At 45.4% G+C, this 15,049-nt stretch overlaps 1 protein-coding gene and 1 long non-coding RNA gene across 4 annotated transcripts; one reads left to right on the forward strand and one right to left on the reverse strand.

The window, feature by feature from the left end:
- Positions 1–356: 356 nt before the first annotated feature.
- Positions 357–14,978, reverse strand: IQCD (IQ motif containing D). 3 transcript variants are annotated; one of them, XM_031948641.1, is made up of 5 exons: positions 14,780–14,978; positions 7,363–8,191; positions 6,582–6,815; positions 5,644–5,715; positions 357–1,564 (listed from the first exon to the last, which is right to left on the reverse strand). In XM_031948641.1, the coding sequence occupies exons 2-5, from the start codon at positions 8,086–8,088 to the stop codon at positions 1,268–1,270; spliced, it is 1,329 nt and encodes a 442-aa protein (XP_031804501.1). In that variant the 5' UTR covers positions 8,089–8,191; positions 14,780–14,978; the 3' UTR covers positions 357–1,267. The 3 variants fall into 3 exon arrangements, with proteins under 3 accessions (XP_031804501.1, XP_031804499.1, XP_031804500.1); XM_031948639.1 differs by having other exon boundaries at positions 14,803–14,977; XM_031948640.1 differs by lacking the exon at positions 14,780–14,978 and adding an exon at positions 14,283–14,697.
- Positions 1,497–3,660, forward strand: LOC116420832. Its single transcript, XR_004231290.1, has 2 exons — positions 1,497–1,578; positions 2,080–3,660. It is a non-coding gene; the product is annotated as an uncharacterized LOC116420832 (long non-coding RNA).
- Positions 14,979–15,049: the final 71 nt, after the last annotated feature.

Genomic DNA, 15,049 nt, shown 5'->3' on the forward strand with positions numbered 1-15,049 from the left:
CCGGAGGCTGTCCTGGGCTGAGGGGGCCAGAGGGACCGTGGCCTGTGATTGGGCCCTTCCAACTCAGAAAAACAAGGAGATTGCAGTATGTGTGTGCCGGGGGTATTTCCTCACGGGCCCTTAAAAAGTATTAAAACGTGTATGTGCGGATGTCTTTTGAAGCTCTCTATTTTGTCAGGAGGGGCTGCAAAGCAGAATTCTTCTAAGCCCCATGGAGGGGGTGTCTCCTGGATCCTTTTGGCCGTCTGGATCTTTTCTCAGCATAATGCGGTTAAATGCGTTAAATAACATACATAGGATTGTAGAGGAAACCAATTCTATTGAAATACAGTTGACATAAAAAAAAAGTTCAGAGACCCTGGGTCAACCCCTGCTTTAATGGAGTTTGCAGAACACTGGACTTCCCGGAAGACACTTCAGGGTCAGCTGTGAGAGGATGTGGCCCCGGGAGAGGCACTCTGTGAAGTTGGCTGAGCTGGTCTTGGGAGAATGGACATAGCCCAGCTTAGAGGACCAGCTTGTGTCCCCCCTTCCCATACAGACACATGGTCTTTTCCATGCTGGGATGAGATCTCCCCAGGGGTCTTGGGTGGGAGAGAGTGTCCGTGTGTGTGTGTGTGGGTGCACAGCTCTGCCAGCCTGGGATTCTGCCCCTTTGTCCATGAGAGTTTAAAACTTGTGGAGAAAGAAAGAAACCTCTCCACCAGCAGCCAGGCCTGACCCCTCTTGGGGAGCTCTTCCCAAGCTTTCCGAGGTTCGGGATCACGGCTGCCGTGGTGGGACAAGGTGGCGGATAGGAGAAAGCTTGTACTGATTCTTCAAAGTTGAGTTGGGGCTGGAGAGGAGAGTCTGGGTCTCTCTAGGAGGTAGGAGCCCATGGCTATCTGCTCTCTCGGCCCAAAGACCTGCTCTGCTCTGAATGGCAGCAAATGGGGAAAAGACGCCCAGGGTGGGATGCAGGAGAAGGGACTTTATTGGTGTGAGTACAGAGAGGGAAGCCCCCTGAACGTGGCCGTCTGGTTCTGTGTCCACAGGCTCAGGGTGCTCACTGATCAGCAGAATGCCCGGGGATCCGAAGGGCCCACAGGAGCCTGCACTCTCACCATCTGGGGACCCGTATGTAACTGCCCCAGGCAGGGAGGAGCATTCTGGGATGTGCCCTCCTCTCTCTAACTAGCTGTCAGAAGAATGGGCTGGGAAGGGGCCAGGGAGGAAAAGAGATGAGAGGAGAGCAGCCCCCATCTTGCAGGGACCCCTTGGGGAGCGGCTACTTCTTCTTGCCTTTGCCCTTGCCCTTGCCCTTGCCCTTGCCCTTGCCCTTCTTCCTCCGCTTTGACTTCAGCAGCGACCTGACCAAATAGCCCTTCCAGAAAGCCTGGATGAGGGTGGCCGACCGAACCATGAGGGACATCTCCTTCTCAGCCTCCAGCTTCTTCTTGGAGTTGATAAGTCTCTCTTCCTTGATCTGGGCAAACTCCTGGAGCAGGACGGCGTGTTTTTCCTTCAGCTCAGCCAGCTGAGCCTTCTCTTCAGTATAGATCTCATTCAGCTCCTCATATTCGGCCTAAAGGGAACCAGGTAGTTTGGTATCATTGGGTAAATCCTCCTCATGTGGATAACAGGAGGGGTCAGGCTGCCTTCCTCCTGGAATGGAGCACGGCAAGCCCCTCAACTTGGGCAAATCCAAGTGCTCGAGAGTGTAAAGCAATAATGAGCTAAGTTTTACTGCCCTGTGGGAACTTGGGGGCAGGAGTTAAATAAATAACGTCCCATCTTCTGGCATGAATGCATTTCACACATCTTAGGAAATGCTTCCCCCCCCCCCCCCCAAAGCTAATGGGACTTTAATGAGAACAGCACCTAAAGGAACAGTCCTGCCCTTCTCTCCCTGGAAAGACTACCATGTCAGAAGGTTCACAAACTGGAATGCCCCGGGGTGAGCAGACAGATGGAGGTGTGAAGGCTGTGGGATAGGGAAGGTAGAAGGAGATGTCTCACAAGCTACAGTTCTGCTCCAAGTCCAACCCTGCTCTCTCCTTCTACGATTTAAACTTTTTCCTTTCACTATTGACAATGCAGGAGTGACTCTGCTGCCTTCTGTCCTGGCCAACCAATGGCAACTTCTGGGTACTTGTAGGCCTCACGTTCCACAAGAGTACCAGAGAGCTCCCGGGGGCTTTCTAAGCCCAGGCTCCTCATTCATGGAATGGAGCCGGGCGGCCCACATCTATATCAGAAGCAGGACAAGTGAGAACAGGTGTTGGCCACCTTTCTGGCTGGGCCTGAGCACAGGGATTAAGGGGGGATGGATAAAGCTTTACCCTCGAGTTTATAACAAAAACAAACAACTACATGAACAAGTGGTTCAGACGAGCAAGGTCTGGGATGGTATCACTCAACAGGACCACATGGAAACCTCACATGAGCTAATTCAATCTTGGACAGTATTCAGAGAGCCCAGAAAGTGAATGTCCCACTCTGCCCATCTGGAGACCTTGTGCTCAGGTCTGAGCTTCTCCTTCCAGGAAATACACTGACCGTCTGGAGAGCCCTGGGCAACAAGAAAGAAAACCTAAAGATCTGATCCTCCCGACTCCAGGGCTGGCCTTCTATCCATGACAACATCTAGCCACCCAAAGATCTGGGTATATATAAAGACCTCAGAGTCTTCTGAACACTTTGAGAAGAAGGAAAGGCCAGACCTGAATGAAGGCTAAAAAAAATTACAAAAAGCCTACACTGATTATATTCTAAGAGACAGAAAATGACTAGTCAGAGATGTAGGAATCATTTGCTAATCAGTGCCACGTGTCATACCATTAGCTTATTAGAATGAAGATCAGAATCAACATCAGTTTAGAAAAAAAAACAAGAATAAAAATGGGAATACATGATATGTATGAAGAGAACTCTAATCTGACCCTTTTCTGGAAGCTGATGACCCTGAAAAGTAGAAAACCACTAAAAGAAACAACCTAACAATTTCCCAAAGATGTTTATAACTGATGTAAATCAATCACAACGAAGAGACTAAACAAACCTAAAAACTGCCTGGGCAGGCAGGAACTTGATCCTTCTTGCCAAATGGAGAAATCTAGCAGCCAAGGGTGATACTGATTTAAGATGTAAACTCACTAATGTTATGAAGACAGAAGAAATGAAAAAGACTTGAGCAATTTTCCCTTATAAGACAAGGAGTAGTGGACAGGAATAATATTTGCAGAAAATCTGATGAGACCTGAAGGCAATTGAGAATAAAACTGAAAGGACTATAAACAGATGAAAAGTTGAAGAGATCTGCTCATATTCTTCCCAAAATACTTTTGCTCATCAATGATAATGGAACCACCACGTTGGATGCAGTATTCTAGTCTCTGATGTGCTATGTGAAGAAGATGAAACAGTACTAAATCCAACAAAAGCGGGAAAAGCAGCTATAATAGACATCAAGAGAATACAGAATGCAGGGCTGGAGGTAATCCAATTTGTATAGTCTTGAAGAATCACTGTTTAAGATACTTGAATAAGGAGAAGATATCAGAAACTTGGGGAAAAAAACACAGATCCTATTATTACCCCCCAAAAAAGTGAATGAAAATTATCAAAAACTACTAACCTATATGCCAATTCTTTTATATCAATAAAGTATTTGTGATAATATTAAAGTATACCAGTATTAAAGATTTAATCAAGAGAGAAATCTACATTACTTGTCAGCTACATTCGTATTGTTTTAGATGCATGTCTATATATGTGTCTGTATGTATATATGTGTGTATATGTGTGTATTTAGATATATGTATATGTGTGGGCATGTATGAAGATATGATATGTCTATTTACATATACATAAATATATCCATTCTTAACCATAGCCTGCTTGGGGAAAGTGGGAGGAATGAATGGGGGGGGGGGGAAAGAATAAAGTAAAAAGCACTCAATAGAGAAAAAAGAAAACCTACAAGGAAACAAAGAAAAGATGGACAGTCATGATTAAAATGCCTTCTACATATGCTTTTTTGAAATGGAAATTTATAGTTACATATTTTGATTCCTCCCTGATAAACTGCTGGGTGAATGACAATTTTTTTTCCTTTTTCTGACTTTTTCTGTTTTTTTTTTTCTCATTTTGTATTTGTTTTAATAAATACATTTTTAAAAATTAAAAATGAAAAGTAAAACAAAACAAAAAAATCTATACTAGTAGTTCTCAAAGCATAGTCTGGGGCCTCTGGGAGCTCCCAAGACTCTTTCAGAGGGACCACAAGGTCAAAACTATTTTCATAATAATATCAGAAATTAAAGTATTTTCTAATTTCTAATTGATAAATATTTGGAGATATAACCCACATACATGCAAGTTCTTTGGGATCCTCACTAATTTTTAAAAGCACAAAGAAGCTCAGAGACCAAAAAGCTTGAAAACTATTGGTCTCTATACATTGTGAGGGATCTTTGATGAAAGTATGAAAAGATAACAGGAAGTATTCTACAAATTATATCCTATAACAGACCACATCTTGATCATCGCATGACAATGAAATGTACAAATACAAGACCACATTGTACTAACTACTTATTATTTTTAAAAGGCACTAGATTCTATGGAATCTCACCTTAAAGCCTCTTCTCCAAAAACCTGCCTTCTATGCATGTGTCAAAGCTCACACAAGATACTCTGAAAGACACCACAGAGGCTACTTTGCTCACTGACACTCCAAATATTAAGTAAGGTCTATGGTGTTAGCCATATCAAGGAGGCTGTCCAGTATAAAGTTAGCTAATCAGTCAATACATTGATTAAATGATAAAATAAGTGCCTACTATATGAGAAGATACATGCCTTGCCCTCAGGGAGCTTAGTCTGATGGAAGAGACAATTTCTAAACAACTGGCAAACAATTTTCTGTTTGATCCTACAGATGACAGGGAACGACTGAAGTATATGAGTTAAGGGGGTGACATGGTCAGATCTGAACTTTAGGAAAATCACTTTGACAGCCGAGTGGAGGATGGACTGAACGGGGAGAGGCCCGAGGCAGAGCGACCCACCAACAGCTACTGCAGTAATGCAGGTGTGTAGTGATAAGCCTCAGGGTAAAGAAGAAAGCAAAGGAGGACACTGTAGAAGGTTCGTTGACCAGACAGAGACGGGGTCAAGTGGCCTCTGAGGTCCTTTCCAGCTCTGACCTTCTGGGGAGTGGTGCCGACAGCTAGCCCTTGCCCATCCCACCTTGCTCTGTTCCTTCCTTCCCAGGACAGGAGAGATGATGGAGGGCAACAAGACAGAACACAGGAGAACAGTCAACTTAACCTTAGTAAGCAGCGATGAGGACCTGAAGGGATTGTTCCCATGCCCTTCACCTCCACATCATCTCCCAGGCCGTGACAGTGACAAAGGAAGCGAGAACCTAAACGGCTTCACTATCGACAGACTATCAGCCATGCTGAGGTCCCACGTCCCCTCAGGTCAGCTAGGGGTGGCCAGCTCTGTTGCTTTTCCCATTCTCTCCTGTTCCCTCCCAAGTGGTGAGTCTCCTCCATTACCAAGGCATCGCCTCAAGAAGAAGGAAAAACCATCTTGGGACCCTTAAAATCACTCGATGTAAAGGGCAGGAGAGAGCTGAGGAGCAGAGACCCCTACCTGTTTTTCTCCCATCTCAGTATCATATTTCTGGATCCAGTTCTCTATTTCTGTCTCCAGTTTATATTTCTTCTGAAAAATAAAAAGAGAAAAAAAAGTCAAAAAAATGATTTAATCTTGGCAATAGAGATATTGATAGAGTTGGAGATCGGGCTCTTTGTTCCCTGGAGCAAGAGAGTGGGTGCATTTGCTGGGCACCTGTAATGAGTCCAAGTCTGGCTGCCACTCTGCATTTGCCATCTTAGATGGGCTTCTGTCTCCCACAGCCTCGCTTTTCCTTACCTAGGAAATCATCTCCCCCATTCTTCGCAGGCGTGCTGCAAACATAAACGGTCACCTTTCGTGAATTTCCAGGTCCTGGCCAAATCGCTGTATAAGAACAGGGTGCCACAAAAGGGGCCTGGACAGAAATCTCCTGGGTTCTGAGTTCTAAAAAAGTCTGCTCTGGTGCTTTGGGTGATGGCATGTGGCTGCAGAGCGACCCTGCTCAGGGGTGTCAACCTGTGAATCCACAGGAGGGAAGGCAGGCCCTCAGGTATAATAGAGTCTGGGGCAGAATAGGCTTGCAGGCTGCTTCAGTGGCCCTAGGGCAGGGAGAGGTTTGTGATCTGAGCTGCTGGCACTGTTGTGATCCTCCCTCCCTAAGCCTTCCAAGGATCAGAAGCCCGCGTTTATTCTCACCAGAGCTAAGTTCTTCCAGGACAAGATGAGCTAGCCCCAGCCTGTGGAAACTTTACAAGTGAGGAGGAGTTCTTCCCCCACAGAGATTGCCAATCTAGAGGTGCCCTCTGCTCCCCTGAGATTGCCAGCACCGTGCCAGTCTGGAGGTGCCCCCCGCTCCCCTGAGATTACCAGCGCCGTGCCAGTCTGGAGGTGCCCCCCTCCCCTGAGATTGATAGTGCCGTGCCAGTCTGGAGGTGTCCCCCTCCTGCCCCTACCTTTCTGAGTGCCTGTTCACTGTCCCGGTTCTCCTCAACAATGTTATGGTACTGGGTCTTGAGCATGAGGATGTCCTGCTGGATCTTGGCAACGCGGACCTTGGAGGCCCGCAGCTCAAGCTTCTGCTGCTTCTCAGCCTCCTGCTTGGTGCGCAGCAGGTGGTTCTCTGAGAACTTGAGCACCTGGTGCAGGTGACTTTTCAGTTCTTTGATCACAAAGCTCTCTTTCTCCATCTGGATCAGGGAAAAGGAGGGAAGGCGACATCAGCCAAGGCGGGTGGCCCTAGGAGGAAGCCTGGGCCTGCGGGTGCTCTGGAAATCAGCACCTCCATGAGGGAAGCTGGAAAGACTCCCCATTGAAAGGCACCGCATGCTGTCTGGGTGGCAAAAGCGCTTGGTTAAGGGAAGTGAAGCACAAAGGAATTAAATGAATCAAGTTCTACCCTCTCATCTTTTTAGTGCTCTGCCTTCTTGCCCTTGTCATTGATTCACAGTAAACCAGGAACTACAGTTAAATATATATGCTGGGGGCAGGCAGGGGGCAGGCTCGGGGGAGGGGGAGGCAGCCTGGGAAGCAGGGGGACAGGCCAGGGGGTGGGGGGACAAGTCAGGGAGCAGGCCGGGGGGGGGGGGGAAGTCAGGGAACAGGGGGTCAAACCCTGTTGGGGTTGGGGGACAGGCCAAGGAGTAGTCTGGGGAGCAGTCCAGAGAGCTGGCCAGGGAGCAGCCTGGGGAGCAGGCCAGGGAAGGGAGGCCAGGCCTTCAGGCCACTAGCTCCTACCTCGGCATTCCTGGTTTTGATGGTGGAGGACAGCTCTGACTGGAGGTTCTCGATCATCTCTTTGTTCTTCTTTTCTCGGAGAGTCATTTCGTCCATAAACTCGGTCTTTTCCTTCTCCTCCATGGGACTGGTGAGGAGTTTCTCGAACACAAAGCCCCGGAACTCGATCAGACCCTGGAGGAAGATGTTGGACTCTTCGCAGCGCCCCTGGACCTGGGTGCGCAGGATCTCCCCAGCCTGGAGGTTGAGCAGGAAGATCCTCAGCGTGTTGCGGGCCGACGCCTTCACGTCCTCCTTGAGGAGCTCCAGGCTCTGCTTGTGCTCCTCCAGGAGAAACTTCAGGTCCTCGTCCCTTGTTTCAGCCCACTCTTCCTCCTCCTCCTTCACCAGGTTGTCCAGCTCCAGGAGGGTGCTGCAGAAGTCCTCATGGTCGCGTATGGCCTGCACGGTGTCTTCGTCCAGCAGCCCTTCCAAGCAGTGCGGGTTGTAGGCGGCTGCCGAGAACAGAGTCACCAGCTCCACCTTGCGGATGGTGTCGTCCAGGACCGAGATGATCCTCTTGGTCTCGATGGTGGTGAGCTTGGTGCGGGAAGGGTCCGTCTGGCTGGTGGCCGTGCAGGCCAAGGCGGCCTTCCTGGGAGCCGGGGCCATGGCCAGTCTCAGCCTGTTGCTGTTGCTTATCTCGGAGCCCTGGAAGAGGGGCGCCACAATCACTTCCGTACTCATGCTGGATACAGGAATGTCTTCCTTCCGCAGATCCTTCAGAGGCACCTAGGTCTCATCCTTCTCCTGAACGCGTTGCAGAATCTCCACTCAAACTCTGTGAACTCTGGAAACGGGGAGAGGCATGGTAAACAGAGACATCCAATATGGCTACAACTGTAAGCTCTCACCCAAGGCTCAGGCTCTTCAACCCGTGCAAACCTGACTTGAGAGCCCTTCGGGGACAGTGTCCAGAGCCTCCCGAGGGCCGGAGTGCAAACCTGACTCGAGAGCCCTTCGGGGAGAGTGTCCAGAGCCTCCTGAGGGCTGGGGTGCTGCTGCTGCTGCTCAGTGTGGCACTAAGACTTAAGAGCTTGTCCACTGATTTAATGAAAGAAACCAAAATTTGATGAATGGCTTTGAAGTAATTTTTAATAGTTTTTAAAAGATTATGGCGGCCATCAGAAATCAACAGTTTATTCATTAAAATTAATTAAAAGGCATCTGAATTTTTACCTATACATAGATACATGAACAGCTCTATAGATAGAGTGCCAGGCTTGGAATCAAGGAGACTCATCTTTTTAAATTCAAATCTAGCCTTAGACACTTACTGGTTGTGTGACCCTGAACAAGTCACTTAATCCTGTTTGCCTCAGTTTCCTCATCTGTAAAAGAGCTGGAGAAGGAAATGACAAACTGCTCCAGTATCTTTGCCAAGAAAACCCAGTGAAGAGTTGGACATGACTAAAAACAACTGAACACCAAATAGGGATGTGTGTGTGAGTGGTGTGTACATACATATATCCATGCACACACACGTACGAGACTCATATTTTTAGGCATCCAGGTAAATGTCCTGGATTTGGTTAAGGGTTGTGAAGCACAACCCTTAATGTGTGAGAGTTAACCTCAGCAACAGGCTGAGACTGGCCATGGCCCCGGCTTCCAGGAAGGCCACCTTGGCCCGCACAGCCACCAGCCAGATGGACCCTTCCCGCACCAATGCCCTGGTAAAAATAAGGACATACCTTGATATACGTCTATTTGTGTGTTTCACTTTAAAGACATTTGCACGTACAAATTATGAATTAGAAGAAAGTGAGGTTGCACTGCTGCCTTATGTTTCAAAAGGCTTCCTTGCTATTAGAAAAGGAATCAAGGCAGATTACCTGGAAATAGTTTTCGTGAAATGATAGGATATACCAAAATTGTAATTTATATTCAACTTTTAGAGAACTCAAAGGATACTGTGAAGTTAGCTCTTCCTTTTTCTAAGACTTCTCCCAGCTCTGACATTTCCCGTTCTAAGGCCTTAGAATGTCACAACTTGGAGGAACGTTAAAACAGGGGATGTCAGGGCTGAGGGGCCTTAGAATAGGGGATGGCAGGGCTGGGAGGAAACTCAAAACAGAATGTCTGAGCTGAAAGAGTATTTAAAAACTGTCTAGTTCAACCCTGTTTAACAGATGAGGAAAATGAAGTTTGCATATGGCAAGATTTCATGGCCAGTTGGTGGCTTCTAGCATTCAATGTCATACAAGGTTGTTCCCTGAGTTTCCAGCCCTCTCACCCCAATGAAACCCAAGTCAGCATCCTAGGTTATATTTCTATTTCAGGTCATAAATGCACAAGCAAATGTGTAGACTCGTTTTTGTTTGTTTGTTTTTTGTTTTTTTGAGGAGTCTGTTTCAGCCTGGTGTGTAATTTGTTTTTTGAAGTAGGAGTAGAATATACATGGGGTGTCTGGAGAGCAATGTGGGAGACCCTATAGCTAAAGAAAAGGATTAGCATAGAGGACGAATTCGGTCCTATATAATGGAATCCTTGCCGTCTTGGCTCCAACCAGAATTGCGATTTCTTCTTTGCCAGGCTGCACAGCGCAGATTCCCCAGGACATTTTCTACCATACCATAGAATCTCTTCACCCAGGATGCTCACTCCCACCCAGGGCTACTTCTCTCCACTGTCCCCCCCACAGGCTCCATCTTCTGATTGGCTGGTTGGTCCCAGAACCTCCCATTTAAGGAGGAGGCCCAGGCCCAAAAGTGCTGACTGGGCTCCATCCTGACTTTTTGTAGCAGGTCCCCAGGCTGGGTACCTCTACAACTCACCTCCCTTTTCTGGGTTGTCTTCCCCATTAGAATGTAAGCTCCTTCAAGACAGGGCATGTTTGTCTTTCTCCTTCCATTTGTATATCCAGATTTAGCACAGAGCCTAATTTATAATAAGGTTAAATGCCTGCTAATGAACTGATATTCTTTCTTTCTTTCTTTCTTTTTTGCTGAGGCAATTGGGGTTAGGGGACTTAACAGGGTCACCCAGCCAGTAAGTCTTAAGTGTCTGATGTCAGATTTGAACTCAGGTCCTCCTGACTTCAGGGCTGGTGCTCTATCCACCATACCATCTAACTGCCCCAATTGAGGTTTTCTTTATAGACTAGCAGAAGCCTAAATTAATTGGCAATTATAATTCCACTTCTGACCAAGAAGGGAAATATTTAGTGGAAAAAAGAGTGGAAAGAATGCAGACTCTGGAGTTGGAGGGTTTGAGTTCAAATTATGCTTCTGATATTTACTACCTGAATGACTTTAGACAAGCCACTCCATCTAGCTAGGTCTCAGTTTCCTCAAGATAAGAGAGTTGGACTGGAAGACCTCTAAGGTCTCTTTCAGCTCTAGGTGAAGACTATTGTTCTCAAAATATCCTGGATGGTGAAAATAAGGGACTTCTGTGTTAAAGTCACCATATACACATTTAAAATTAGGGCTAATAATCAAGAAAGAAGTTTTACAATACATGTTCCACCCTTCAGAATCATTTATATTTTGGTTTCAACTTGAATTCTCATTTTCCCATTCTCTTTTCCTAGATACAGCTGTTAAAAGCTAATCAAAGGAAGTTAAATGCATGTTTCAAAAATATACTTCAGGAAAAAAAAAAAAAGATGGCCTTTTATGGAAAGGAAAAAAATCAACTTAAAAATTATATAGCAGCCTCCAACACATAAGGTGCCAGACATAGAAACCATATTTTCAGATTGTCTTGTCAATATCTTAGTCTCAGACACTTTCAATTAGTCATAAAAATACTATGGTTAGAAGAGAATCTTAGAACACAACATTCTATGTTCTTGGAGTTCTATATTCTACTCAAAAAAAATTTAATGAAGGTTAAAATGTGTCTTTACATAAAATCAGAAAAAATAAAATATTATTAAAGGAGAATTCTATGTTCTAGAACTTTAGAATAAGAATCGCAAAGAATAATAAGGATGATCCTTAGAGTTAGAATATAGAATTCCAAGACAGAAGAATTCTGAGAACAAAGATGCTCAAAAACCTTAGAACGTGGATTGTTAGGACACTTTAGATTATCAAATGTCCAAGATAAGGAAGTTAGATCATCTGGTCTCATCCTTCCATTGTACAGACCACAAAATCTGAAGCTGCAGAAAGGAAGGGACCAGCCCAAGATCACACAAAGAATTAGTATCAGAGACAGGACTAGGACCCGTCACTGATCTCCGGTCCAAGGCCCATTCTATCCTCTCCTTTCTCACTGACAATCATCTGGACAAGGATCCAAAACCAGAACTGTCATCTGTATCATCATATGTGAAGAAGACATACTCATGTAAAAACAACCAGGAGTCTGAGGGGGTAAATAGAGTAAAGAAAGGCATCTGGTAAAGAACAGAAGAAGCAGAATCAGTCTCATTAGAGGGTGCTTGGATACCACTTGGCCCGAAAGAAGAAATGGGAGGCGGAGTCTGGGGAACATCTCCCATGCTTGATACACAGGCATGACAGGGGAGTGATGGGAGACTTGATTACCCTTAAGCCTTTTGGAGTCTTCAACCACTGAAGGCTGAATACCTGGATGTTGTACTTGCATTTGTGATAATGTTTTCAGAAATTCTATTCCAGCTCTGATTCTCACAACAAGGAAGTATATCCTATAGTAATAGAATGAAAGGGAGGGGAGCCTTGGGTGGAAGGGGCTGCTCCACCTGAAGATTTTATAATAGAGTAGAAAAGGAAAGACAAGTCTAACAGATTTAGAGAGGTCAGGTTTTAAAGGGTTCAGAAGATAGATCTAAAATTCTAGCTGACAAATAAGAGAAAGCTGACTTGCTTGAATCTTATGTTGCTTCTGCCTTTTCTGCCAAGGGAGATAATATTTGATCTGGAAAACACAGAACAAAAAATGGCAACAGGGGTTGAAACCCAAGATGAATGGAGGGGAAGTGAGAGTATACCTAGTTGTTCTCTATGTCACCATGTCCTCTGCCCATAAGAATTAAATCCTTGGATGACTGAAGCACCAATTATACCTGAAGCACAAATTACATCCTTGGATACCTGAAGTACTAATGTATATGACTGTTGAGTGACCATCAATAATCTTGGAGAATTCTTGGAGAAAGGGGAGGTACTGAAAAATTAGAGTTGAGGAAGATTCCACCCAAAAATTTCAGAAAGGGGAGAGAAAAGAGTTTGCAAAGTGTAGGCCAGTAGTTCCACTTTGATTTCCCACAAAACTCTAGGACTTATTATTAAGGTAATGATCAATAAATATTGGCGGCAGATAGGTCACACAGTGAATAAAATAGAATTGGGCTTGGAATCAGGAAGACTCAAATTCCTAAGTTCAAATCTGGCCTCAGACAATTCTAGCTGTGTCACCCTGGATAAGTGACTTAAACCCAGTTTGTCTCAGTCTCATCTATAAGCTGAAGAAGGAAATGGCCAAGGAAACCCCAAATGAGGTCATGAAGAATAAAACATGACTGATCAACAAATAATGAATACCTAGAAAAAGAAGTGACATGAAGAGCCATTATAAATTCATCAAGACCAGTTAATGTTGGATTAATTTTTTTAAATGTATAGCATTATTAGACTGGTACTTTAGTTGACAGAGATTTTAACAAAACCCTTAATTAAAGCCATGTTATTCTTGTGGGAAAAGATGGAGAGATGCAGTTAGATGATGTGACAAGTAGATTCAAAATAGGTTAAATAGATTTAATGGTTCGATGACAATCTTAAAGATCTTAAAATCTATTCTCTAGTAGAGTACTATAGGGATGAATATTAGTCCAGTGTTGCTTAGCAATTTTCTCAGAAACTTGGATAATACATTTATCTCATTTATAGATGATATGAAAGTGGGAGAGCTAACTGATGTGCTGAATGAAGTCAACATTTAAAAGATCTTAAAAGGCCACGTTATTTGGCTAAATCAAAAAGATAAAATTCAATGTGGATAAAGATAAAGACTTACATTTGGTTTAAAAAAGTAATCTTTAGAAGTACAATATGATGACAATATATCTAACTAGCAGTTTATTTTTAAAAGCTCTGGAGTAGCATCTTCGATGAATAACAAGCTAAGAGGATGATATGAAAGGGCATATTAGTCCCAGCTGGGATGGGGGGGGGGGGTTGAGAGGGAAAATATGCACACCTACTTTTAAGCTTAATATACATTATTAACATTTTAAGTCTAGAAAAGCAACAAAACAACAAATCAAGTTCTGGTTTATATCAACTGTCTAATTTCTGGGGTATAAATGTACAATTTAACTGGCTAGATCTGGCTCCGGCATACTCCTGGATATGGCAGCCAAAAAGGCTAACGTAATTTCAGGCTGTATTAGAAGCCTTGACTCCACAGAATAAGGAGGTGATACTCCCTCTTTAATTTGCTCTGGTCAGGCTAACTCTGTCTGTTTCTTAGTATCACATTCTAAGAGAAAAACTGATAAATTGTAGCCTTCAGGGGCTGCTGGATGGCTACATAGTAGACAGAGCACTGGGTTTAGAATCAGGCAGACTCATCTTCCGCGAGTTCAAATCCAGCTTATGGCACAAGCTGTGTGACCCTGGGCAAGTCATTTCACCCTGTCTGCCTCAGTTTCCTCCTCTGTAAAATGAGCGGGAGAATGGCCAACTACTCCAGTATCTCTGCCAAGAAAACCCCAAATGGGGTCACCCCACCTTCCGGATAGGGATAACCAAGGAGCTGACGGGATAAGACATTAATTAGGACCCTCCAGGTCCCCCGACAGGCTCCGAGCAGATGCTGCCGCCCGGAGGCAGGGGGATGGACTACGTGACCTTTAGTCGAACGGAAACCTCGCCCCTAAGAATAGAATTTCTTCTCTGTTACCTTGTCCTCTCCGTCACGACCCCAAATCGTCCCCCACTTACCGGTCTTCACAGCTTTGGGACTTCCCTCTACTTTTACTTCTCCTTTCTAAGTCTCCAACAAGGAGGCGTTGCTAGGCTACGTATAAACAACTAAACCAGACCAACCACATCCGGGGCGGGCATTCCATAGGCTCAGATTGACTTTATCAGTCGCCACTCCAAGTCCGGCATTTTCCAATTAGTCACGCCCCTTTACCCTACGGACTCGAGCCAATCGGGAACTCCGTGAGTTCGACGGTTTCCGAGGCCCCGACTCCAGTCGGCCAATAGAAAGGGCCGAAACAGATACACTTTAGGCTGGGAGGAGAAGAGAGACGGAGAGGGCGGGAGGTGGAAAAGGGGAGGAGAATCGTAGGGAGGAGTATGCAAGAGGCCACTAAGAACCCCGCAAAGCCTCCGGAAGAACTACTGAAAGGCATGGGGAAGTCACCCAAGAGGCTGCAAGGGACAGGGAAAATGGAAGGGCGTTTCTTAAAGCCAATGAAAGGATAGGTTACCCCCAAAGAGTAGCCGAACCAACCAATGATATTTGGACTTCTAGGTTTCATTTCCTCCCCCACTTCCTCGATGCAGAGGGTAGGGAAAAGAGAAAAGCCCAATCAAAGTACTGCAGAGCGGGAAAGGGGCGGAGGCTCATTTCATTCCCCTGAGAACGGAAGGAAAGGGAAGAGGAGCTGGGTGAAGTGGGCGGGGAAAATGGAAGGGCGTCCCATCCGACCAATAAGAGAGCAGCAGGGTCCGCTCATAACGTCTATAGGCTGCCGAGA

Source organism: Sarcophilus harrisii, chromosome 1, assembly GCF_902635505.1.
Source record: "Sarcophilus harrisii chromosome 1, mSarHar1.11, whole genome shotgun sequence".
NCBI lineage: Eukaryota > Metazoa > Chordata > Mammalia > Dasyuromorphia > Dasyuridae > Sarcophilus > Sarcophilus harrisii.